The following is a 10,581-nucleotide window of genomic DNA, read 5'->3' as shown; positions in this document are numbered from 1 at the left end:
CAAGACTGGGTTTCTCTGTGTAGCCCTGGCTGTCCTGGAACTCACTCTGTAGACCAGGCTGGCCTCCAGCTTCATGCATGTAGTTTTATTCTCTATATGTATGGTTTTGATATTTGTGTGTGCAGTTTTGCTCAGTGTGTGTGTGTGTGTGCTGCTCTGTGTTTTCATCTGTGTGTGTGTGTGTGTGTGTGTGTGTGTATTTTCTTTAAAAGAAGGAATTGCTCTCTGTAGCTAAAGCTGAACTCAGACTCCTGGGCTCAGGCAGTCCTTTGGCTTCCTAAGAAACTGGAACCACAGCGTGTGAGCTCAGAGGCCTGGCAGGATTTTCCTCTCAGGCATTCTCAGTGTTAGACTCCCGTGGGCCACCACCCCAGCCCTTCCCCAGTGGCTTCTTGGCATTTGAATCCCGAGGACTGTCTCTTCACTCAAAACACCTGGTTTTTCACTCTGCCACCAGCCTTGTCCCCACCGCCTTGGTCAGGACAGCTGTGATGAACGCCATCACCAAAAGCAGCTGGGGGGGGGAGGGCTTACTCCGCTCACGCTTCCACATCACAGTTCCTTGTCAAAGGAAGTCAGGACAGGAACTCACGCAGGACAGGAACCTGCAGGCAGGAGCTGATGCAGAAGCCATGGAGGGGCACTGCTAACAGGCTTGCTCCCTATAGTTTGTCCAACTTGGTTTTTTTACTTTGGGTTTTTTTTGGGTTTTTTTGTTTTTTGGTTTTTCAAGACTGGGTTTCTCTGTGTAGCCCTGGCTGTCCTGAAACTCACTCTGTAGACCAGGCTGGCCTCGAACTCAGAAATCCACCTGCCTCTGCCTCCAAAGTGCTGGGATTAAAGGCCTGCGCCACCACTGCCCGGCTCAGACTTGTTTTCTTATTGAACCCAGGACCACTAGCCCAGGGATAGCCCCACCCACAATGGGCTGGGCCCTCCCCAATCAATCACTAATTGAGAAAATGCCCTCCAGGCTGGCCTACAACTTGATTTTATGGGGAGGCGTTTCCTAATGAAAGCTGTGTCATCTCTGATGACTTGAATTTGTGTTTCCATAAAATCAGCTGACTCACCCCCTCATTTGAACTCCTGCTTATCTGTCAAAGCCCATTGCACATATCACCATCCTTTGGATCCTTTTAGTTTTTTTTTTAGTTTTTTAATATTGAATTTGCGTGTAGCTCTGAGTGTGCATATGTGCTCATGTGCTGCCACACACGGAAGTCAGAGGACATCTGTTAACAGTTGGTTCACTCTTCCCACCTTTGTGTAGGTTCCAGGGAACTTGGGTTGTCAGGGTTCCCAGCAAGAGCTTTTTACCTGTGGAGCCACCGCCCTGCCTCTGAATCATTTCAAACAAATTCCGAAACTGACATAGTGCTCTGTGCTTAGAACCTCAGCGAGGGAAGGCAGAGACAGACGGATTGCCATAAGCTCAGGGGTAGCCTGGTTTATATGGTAGATGTCCTGCCAGCCCAGGACACGCAGTAACCCCCGCCCCCAATCTCATAAAGACAAAAAAATGAACTCACTCAAGGAGAATGAGCTCGTGATTTGGACCACCTTGGTGTTTGGTGTGTGTGCCTGCCACCGGCTGAAGTATGTGACAGGTGATCGGGTGCGAGCAGGTTGAGGACAGACACTATGTCTTTTCTGTATGGGCCTTGCATGCCAAGATAACCCTTAGGTGGGTGGATAGGGGTGGAGTTGCAGCTCAGCGCTAGTGTGCCTACCCCCAGGCCTCGGGTTCCATCCCCAACTCACCCCCCAACAAGCCTTGTCAAATCAGGTAGGTAATGCTCTCTTCCCAAACACTGGCTGACGCTTCAGAAGCCACCGCAGTAAGAGCTCAGGCCTGGGCACAGTGACAGTAGATAGCAGTCAAACGTTAGGAACAGTTCGTGTCTCTAGGACAGCCAGTGTGTGTGGAGCTCGGGTGCTTTTCCTGCAAGTGTGTGAGTTTCTCTGTCACACGCTTCCTACCGTTCTAGACATTTGCCGGCCCGGGCAGTCACGTGGTACCTCTTGCTCTGTCCACAGGGGGCTGGTTTTCAAGTTTGGCCGGACAGAGGACTTATGGCAGTGAAGGCCTCGCTTCCGCAGCACAGCCGCCCCGCATGGGATTATTTTCCCTGCTCACCCAGCCTTTTGTAATACTGTTTTCTAAACTTACTCCTGAGGATAATCTCAGCTTACAATTGTCTAATGCTAGAATCGTGCGAACTCCTATGTGAACTGCAACAGCCCAGGTTGGCGTGAGCCCCATCAGCTTCTACCACAGGAAAGGGAACTGCTGGCATGAGTCACTTTGTCAGCTTCTACCATGGTCTAAAGAGTTGGTGATGGAGAAATGGTGGAGTCTTTGGGTTGAGGATTCACTCTGGGGTCCAAAGTGTTTGCTAACGCGGCCTCTTCCATATCCGGTGTTGAATAATGCATAAACATTTTCTCGTTATTAAAAACTATTTGGTGGTCAGAGTTCTTTCTCGTTATATATGGTTCTAGCGGAAAGTCTGCATCTCCCTTTTTTTTTTTTTCCTTGATATGTGTGATGAGTACACTGTAGCTGTCTTTAGACACTCCAGGAGAGGGCATCAGATCCCATTACAGATGGTTGTGAGCCACCATGTGGTTGCTGGGAATTGAACTCAGGACCTCTGGAAGAGCAGTCAGTGCTCTTACTCACTGAATCATCTCTCCAACCCCTGCATCTCCCTTTTCCTGTAGTCTTCCTGAGATAGCCTGGAGCCCGAAAGCTCCTCAGCACATGTAAGCGTCAAATCTCCATGTTCATGATAAAGATACCTGTCCTGCCCAGGCTAGTGAGTATCTGAAAGGTGGCACTTTCGAATCAGGAATGATGTGTGCCATGCTGGCAGTATAACGGTGGGCTTGGTAGGAGTGCCCAGGCCAAATAGTGATGCTGAACATGGCCAGTGGCCCTGGGCACACTCAGCGGCCCTGGACACAGTCAGTCAGTGGCCCTGGGCACACTCAGCGGCCCTGGGCACAGTCAGTCAGTGGCCCTGGGCACAGTCAGTCAGTGGCCCTGGGCACAGTCAGTCAGTGGCCCTGGGCACACTCAGCGGCCCTGGGCACAGTCAGTCAGTGGCCCTGGGCACGCTCAGCGGCCCAGGACACAGTCAGTCAATGGCCCTGGACACAGTCAGTCAGTGGCCCTGGGCACACTCAGTGGCCCTGGGCACAGTCAGTCAGTGGCCCTGGGCACACTCAGCGGCCCTGGGCACAGTCAGTCAGTGGCCCTGGGCACACTCAGCGGCCCTGGGCACAGTCAGTCAGTGCCCCTGGGCACACTCAGCGGCCCTGGGCACAGTCAGTCAGTGGCCCTGGGCACACTCAGTGGCCCTGGGCACGCTCAGCGGCCCAACCTTTTTGCTTACATATTTAAAAACAGTACTGCGGAACTGAAGGGTTCGGATGTAGATCCTTCAGTTGGAGATTTCCAGGAGAATGGAGGACCCAGGATGTGCCAGACTTACACGACCGACCTGTTCACCAGCTCCTCAGCCGATGCAGATGCCCATTGCTGAGAAGGAAGAAACTTCCTGAAGCCAGCAGACGAGGCTGCTGTGTAAAGAACACCAGCCCAGAAAAAAAACTGAACGAAAAAAATGCAAGCAAAAGTAAAAGAGGGCCGGGCGGTGGTGGCGCACACCTTTAGTCCCAGCACTTGGGAGGCAGAGGCAGGCGGATTTCTGAGTTCCGGGCCAGCCAGGGCTACACAGAGAAGCTGGCCAACATTTCAGTGTCCGTGATGCTTGAGGGCCTCCCCGAGAAAGAGAGCGCATTAGAGAAGCCCAGGCTCCCGTCCTTTTAGTGGACATCATGATGGAGGACACGTGACCAGCTGTGGCGCTCACTCCACACGCCGGGAATGGCAAGAGGAAAGGGCACAGACTTGACAGTGTCTTCTCAGGTGACAATCTCTAGGACTGGAGAGTCTGACTCAGGTGTTAATTTGTTTTGATAATGGCTTGAATTCTGTCTTTCCTTTCACCTCTGAACACATAACCTAAATTCAGCAGACCACAGGATCTGTTAGCACCACACAGACCAGCTGTCGGGGACTCTGGTGGTCTGTCCTCCACTGGAGGGAGCTCTTGAGCCAACCCCAGGCTCCCACCTCACAATATTACAAACTCTTCAACGCTAAGCGTGAAGCCTCCGCTTTGTACAGTTGTCCACTGGGAGCTGTGATTGGTGTCATAGGCGATTAGAATCTCCCACACCCGCTGTCCGTGGGCGTGAATGACTCTGGCTCTTCAGGACACCAAAGGACTGCTTTGTTGTTGTTCCCCCACGACATCACAAATCATAGGGTGGGATGAGGCAGGAGTCTTGGGTGAATCGTCCTCTTAGGAACTTAGGAATGTGCTCCCTCACTCCCCAACCAGCCCCACTCTCTCTCTCCACAACGCAGTCTGGGGAAGGCTGAGGATCCCGTAAAGCCCCTGGCTCCAAAGCGTGCAAGCAGTGACCAGAGGTGCGGATTCTTAACTTCCCTGTGGCCAGGAGTGAGCCACCTGGGCAGCGGCTTTATTCACGTGAGAAGGAGGAAACCGTTGTGGATAGAATTGGACCAGAACTTTAATGAGGTGGCTTCAGCCAAAAAAAATGTACTGGTCATATCCGTCATGAAACCAGACATATTATTTAAACTTAAGTGACCACTCGGAAGCCTTTCCTGTCACTCAGGATACAGACAAACGGAACGAAAAGAGAGGGCATCTCCTCTTCGCTTGGCCTCAGTCTCAGATGGTTTTGCTTAAAATCCAACAGCCAAGTGAGGGAACTGTGAAGGCAAAGCGTGTTTGTTTTATTTCAGTATTTTACTTGATTGGTTTATTTTTATTTATCTGAGTACACTGTGGCTGTCTTCAGACACACCAGAAGAGGGCATCGGATCCTATTACAGATGGTTGTGAGCCACCATGTGGTTGCTGGGATTTGAACTCAGGACTTCTGGAAGAGCAGTCAGTGTTCATAACAGCTGAACCATCTCTCCAGCCCCTCAAAATCTTAAATTAGGAGAGATCTTACCTGTATATTTCTCTGTGTTTTTTTTTTTTTAATTATTTTACTTTTTGTTTTGTTCCCCTCCACCCCTGAAACAGGGTTTCTCTGTGTAGCCCTGGCTGCCTTGGAACTCACTCTGTAGACCAGGCTGGCCTCAGACTCAGAGAGATCCACCGGCCTCTGCCTCTCTAGTGCTAGGACTAAAGATGTGCACAACCACACCCAGCTTTAATTATTTTTAATTAAAAAAATTGTGTGTGTGTGTGTGTGTGTGTGGAGGATTTGCCTGCATGTATGTCAGTGCACTGTGCACACGCATGGTTCCTTCCATGGTTATCAGAGAGCACCCAGTCCCTAGAGCCAGAGTTATAAACGGTTGTGAGCTGCCATGCAGGTTTTAGGAGTCAAAACTAGGTCTCTGGGGGAGAACCAGTACTCTTGACCATCCCTCCACCCGTACTTGCCTTCCCATGTGTATAGTCTCCTGTGCATGCTTGACCGTGCGTGTGCTACATGTGTGCTGTGTCAGGAGAGGCCAGAGGTGACACCAAAACCCTTGGAACTGAAGTCACAGGGTGTGGGTCACAGGAACCAGTAACCACTGGTAACATTGAAGCCAGAGCCTCCATAAGAGAAGCAACTCCTCTCAACCACTCCCCAGCCCCCAGCGTTGTCCCCGAACCTGCCATCTTCTGTCCTTAGCCTCCCTGCTGCTGGGAGTTCAGGCGTGGGGGGTGGGGGGGGGGGACGGGACCAGCGCACCCTGCTTCACGGATCACTAAATCTGAATACCCCCATTGGCAGGGACTCCATACTTCCATAAACAATAGCTCGTTCCATTTGGTGTTTTTTATATGGTGCTTATGACACTGAGTCACAGCAGCCCCTTCTTGTCTCTGGTGCTTATGTGACTGGAAGCACTGGCAGCCTCTGGTCTGTTTTCCTACATTTCAGTGACAAGAAATCGGTAAAATGGCTGCATGGTAACATCTGGGTCTGGAGACAATTCTCCAGTAGATGCCTGGACATTTGGAGCTAAACACACTCATTTCTATTCCTCTGTGTCCTTGATTGGCTCTGCCATTTTGGCCAAGTGACTAAATGGAACTCCAATTCCTTATCTTTAAGCTTGGGGCACCTGAAGACGATGCCCATGTGTCTGTCCTCTGATATCCTTGTGTGCTCCCGCGCGCACACACACACACACATACACACACACCCCTATCATGTTAATAGCTTTAAAATCTTACCTCCCAGAAAGTCTGGTCATCAAAGTACTTGGCTGCGTGGGGAGCCCTCCACACTTTGACACTTAGGAGACAACCTTAAACAAGCAATTAAATGTTAAAATATGCAGAGCTCATTTGTTACCTCAAGATGTCCAAAAGAACCTGGGCGGTGGTGGTACATACCTTCAATTCCAGCACTTGGGAGGCAGAGGCAGGGTGAGTTCAAGGCCAGCCTGGTCTACTGAGTATCAGGACAGCTGGGGCTAGCTATACCATGTGCCGGGTCTTTTTTCTTTTTTTTTTTTTTTTCCTGAGGCAGCCTTGGCTGTCCTGGAACTCACTCTGTAGACCAGGCTGGCCTTGAACTCAGAAATTCACCTGTCTCTGCCTCCCAAGTGCTGGGATTAAAGGTGTGCACCACCACTGCCTGGCTTGATTCTATGATTTTTATAATTTTTAATAAATATTTTATTTTATGTATATGAGTACACTGTAGCTGTCCTCAGACACACCAGAAGGCGGCATTGGATCTCATTACAGATGTTTCTGAAGCGCCTTGTGGTTGCTGAGAATTGAACTCAGGACCTCTGGAAGAGCATCCAGTGTTCTTAACCCCTGAGCCATCTCTCCAGCTCTGATTCTTTTGATTTTTAAAATCAGCATTCGCGGGGCTGAAGGGACGGCTCAATAGTTTAGAGTACACGTCCTTCCAGAGGACTCAGGTTCAACTCCCAGCACCGACATGGTGGCTCCCAACTGTTTGTAGCTCCTGCTTCAGAGATCTGTCTTCCTCTTTTGGCCTCCACAGGTAGCAGACATACAAGGGTTACATAGATGTACATGCAGGCAAAACACCCATATACATAAAATAAAATTAAAAAAATAATAACTTTAAAAAAAAATCACTGCTGGGCAGTGGTGGTGCACGCCTTTAATCTCAGCACTTGGGAGGCAGAGGCAGGCGGATTTCTGAGTTCGAGGCCAGCCTGGTCTACAGAGTGAGTTCCAGGACAGCCAAGGCTGCCTCAGGAAAAAAGAAAAAAGAAAAAAGACCCGGCACATGGTATAGCTAGCCCCAGCTGTCCTGATACTCAGTAGAAACCCTGTCTCGGGAAAAAAAAAAAATCACCATTTGAGCAGTCGGTTTGCTGATCTGCACTGAGGGGTAAGTTCAGGAGGAAGGGGCCTGAACATGTGTGCCAGGGCACCACCTAGTGGTTGAAAGATGGTACTGCACTAACCTGTGAGGAGTCCAGTCACCATACCCATCGCCACAGCGAAGCTGAGAGCCCCAATATCAGTGACCGTCTGGGCGATAATCCTAGAATGGACAAAGCAGAGAAGCCACTCAGGTATCAGCCTGCAGGCAGCAGGACAAACAGATGGCATTAGTGGTGACCTTGCCAAGAAGGGCTGTACAGAAACCAAGTGGCCTTCCCCCAGCTGGCACCTTGCTGCCATGTTCCTATTGAACTCTCTGCAGATATAGTTAGGACAGGAAGAGAGGTTCCACTGTCCTCTTTGGCACATTATAAATTCCCCGGCTCTGTGGATCAGCTGGAGCCCCACCGCGGCTGGGATCAGACTCAGGACGGCCGCCGGCTCTTCTCCTCACATCTCATTTAGTCCAGGCTGGCTTCAAACACGCTATGTGGTAGACTCTACCTCTCCCAGGCAGAGAATGACTTTGAATTCCTGGTCCTCCTGCCTCCACCTTCCAAGTTCTGGGATTCCCAGGTCAATCTGAACTACAGTGTAAGACCCTGTTCAAATTTTAAGAAGAAGAAGAAGAAGGAGAAAGAGGAGTAGGAGGAGAAGGAGAGGAGGAAGAGGAAGAGGAAGAGGAGGGGGAGGAGGCTGGGCAGTGGTGGTATAAACCTTTAATCACAGTGCTTGGGAAGCAGAGGCAAGTGGATCTCTGAATTCAAGACCAGCCTGGTCTACAGAAGGAGTTCCAGGACAGTCAGGGCTATATGGAAAAAAACCCAACATCTTGAAAAGCAAACAAAGGCTGAGATGGCTCAGTGGTTAAGAGCACCGACTGCTCTTCCGGAGGTCCTGAGTTCAATTCCCAGAAACCACATGGTGGCTCACAGCCATCTGTAATGGGATCCGATGCCCTCTTCTGGTGTGTCTGAAGACAGCTACAGTGTACTCATATAAATAAAATAAATCTTAAAAAAAGAAAGAAAAAAAGAAAAGCAAACAAATAAACAAACAAACAAAACCCACCACTACCAACAACAACAAACAAAATAATATCTGAATAGAAAAGTGGAAAGAAAAAAAGGAAAAAGAAAAAAACGTTCTCTGAATAAATTGGTGCATTTTGGATAAAGGTCAAAAGAAGATGGCAAGCAACCCACCAGAGTTCCGAGTACCTGGGCTCCGTTACTATCTGGAGGAGGTAGTAGGTAAGTGCTCCGAGCAGACCTGGCAAGCCGAAGGTGTAGTGGATCCCACTGGGGTTCTGCAGCATGTGGTTCAAACACGCCTGCAACCAAAATGGCATTATAAGTAAGACCCACAGTCCCTCCTAAGTCTTCCACCGGTCCTTGACATCAGGGGCACCAAAGGGCTTGGCACAGAGCCGTGAAGGTCCATTCACATCTGTCCAGGAGACATTTAAAATGCCCAGAAGAGGGGCCTGGAGAGATGACTCAGCAGCTAGGACCTGCTAGAGAAGGGTCCTCTGAACTCAGTTCACGGCACTCACGTGAGCTCTCTCTGCACTCGGCATTCTACATGTGGTGCACAAACATACGGTACTGGCTGGTTTTGTGTGTCAACTCGACACAAGCTGGAGTTATCACAGAGAAAGGAGCCTCCCTTGAGGAAATGCCTCCATGAGACCCAGCTGTAAACCATTGTCTCAATTAGCTATAAGATGGCAAGCTTAAAAAGCCAGGGGAAGCAATCCAGCAAGCAGCATCCCTCCATGGCCTCTGCATCAGCTCCTGCTTCCTGATCTGCTTGAGTTCCAGTCCTGACTTCCTTTGGTGAGGAACAGCAGTGTGGAAGTGTAAGCTGAATAAACCCTTTCCTCCCCCACTTGCTTCCTAGTCATGATGCTTGTGTAGGAATAGGAACCCTGACTAAGACACATATAGGCAAGACACTCATACACATAAAAATAAATGAAATCCTTATTTTCAAATGCTGAGAAAGACTGAGGATGCAGATCAATGGGAGAGTGCTTGCCTACAAAATGCAAGAGCCTGGGTTCTATCCACAGGTGCTAGCAGACGTGCCTGTACAGGTGCACGCACATGCACGTATGCACATGCACGCGCAGAGGATTCAGTGCCTGTGGCTATGGGATGAGGTCTGGGATTCTGCTATTCTGACAAACTCCCAGGTGATATTGTCACAGTTGGAATGTGACATGGCCCCCCACAGGCTTATGGGGTTGAATATCTGCCCCCTCCCTCCCATGGTCCTGTTCTAAGAAGCTGTAGGACCTTTAAGGGGGAGACATCTGGTATTAGTAAGTTCCTAGGAGTTGGGTCTTACGGGTTACAAGCTAGCTCCATTTCCAAGCTTTTGACTTCACGGTCCACTGAAATGTGAACAAGCAGCAGCTACACACTCCCACCGCCAGAGAGCTGCTGGCGCCCATGCTTTTCCCACCATGGTGAATGGTATCTCTGCAAACCATGAGCCAAAATAAACCCTTTCCCCCTCAAGCTGCTTCTTGGTGCGAGTCAGCAACAGAGCCAAGGAAAACAGCCAACACAGTTAGTTGCCAGTGCTGACCGTCTCGTGTCCCACTCAAGTAGAAGGTCTGAGTGTTGACCATCTCCTGTCCCACTCTGAGTAGAAGGTCTGAGTGTTGACCATCTCCTGTCCCACTCTGACACAGATGCCATTCATCTTTGAGGATGACAAGTCTATGTTGGGACAGGATGGGGACACCAGTACTGTAGAATGTTATCAATACCCCTGGCTTCTAGTTTCTACAGATCAGCAGCATACCAACCAATGTCTCTAGTTCTTGCCAAATGTCTCCCATACGTGCCGCCCACAAGACAACAAGAGACAAGATGTCAGGACCACATCATCTGTCCACATGGCAATCTGTCCCACAGTCCCTCCACTTCTGCCCTCAGTAGGTCTACATGATCTGTCCACACGGCAGTCTGTCCCACAGTCCCTCCACTTCTGCTCCCAGTAGGTCTACATCATCTGTCCACACAGCAGTCTGTCCCACAGTCTCTCCACTTCTGCCCTCAGCAGCTCTGAGGAGACACAGGGAATTTCCTCAGGTTCCTTCTCTCCTTACTGTCCTCTCTGTCTCTAGAGGGAACATCCAGAC

The 10,581-nt window shown here is 50.0% G+C and overlaps 2 protein-coding genes across 4 annotated transcripts in view; one reads left to right on the top strand and one right to left on the bottom strand.

The window, feature by feature from the left end:
- Positions 1–2,478, top strand: part of Tmem50a (transmembrane protein 50A) — an 18,719-nt gene extending 16,241 nt beyond the window's left edge. The window contains exon 7 of the mRNA XM_031379038.1: positions 2,041–2,478. Within this exon, the coding sequence (XP_031234898.1) occupies positions 2,041–2,086 (46 nt within the window). The 3' untranslated portion in view covers positions 2,087–2,478. The remainder of the gene's footprint in view (positions 1–2,040) is intronic.
- A 2,111-nt stretch (positions 2,479–4,589) lies between these two features.
- The window catches only part of LOC116096822 (blood group Rh(D) polypeptide), a 35,069-nt gene continuing 29,077 nt past the window's right edge, over positions 4,590–10,581 (bottom strand). For 2 of the 3 annotated variants that reach the window (XM_031379035.1, XM_031379037.1), the window contains 4 exons: positions 8,633–8,760; positions 7,508–7,587; positions 6,288–6,361; positions 4,590–4,813 (listed from right to left, as the gene is read on the bottom strand). In XM_031379035.1, coding sequence (XP_031234895.1) covers positions 4,787–4,813; positions 6,288–6,361; positions 7,508–7,587; positions 8,633–8,760 — 309 coding nt within the window. In that variant the 3' untranslated portion in view covers positions 4,590–4,786. The remainder of the gene's footprint in view (positions 4,814–6,287; positions 6,362–7,507; positions 7,588–8,632; positions 8,761–10,581) is intronic. The other variant, XM_031379036.1, reaches the window with a different exon arrangement.

Source organism: Mastomys coucha, unplaced genomic scaffold (assembly GCF_008632895.1).
Source record: "Mastomys coucha isolate ucsf_1 unplaced genomic scaffold, UCSF_Mcou_1 pScaffold18, whole genome shotgun sequence".
In the NCBI taxonomy this organism is placed as follows: domain Eukaryota; kingdom Metazoa; phylum Chordata; class Mammalia; order Rodentia; family Muridae; genus Mastomys; species Mastomys coucha.
The sequence above is the reverse complement of the archived record's forward strand: the minus strand, read 5'-3'. Positions and strand labels throughout refer to the sequence as shown.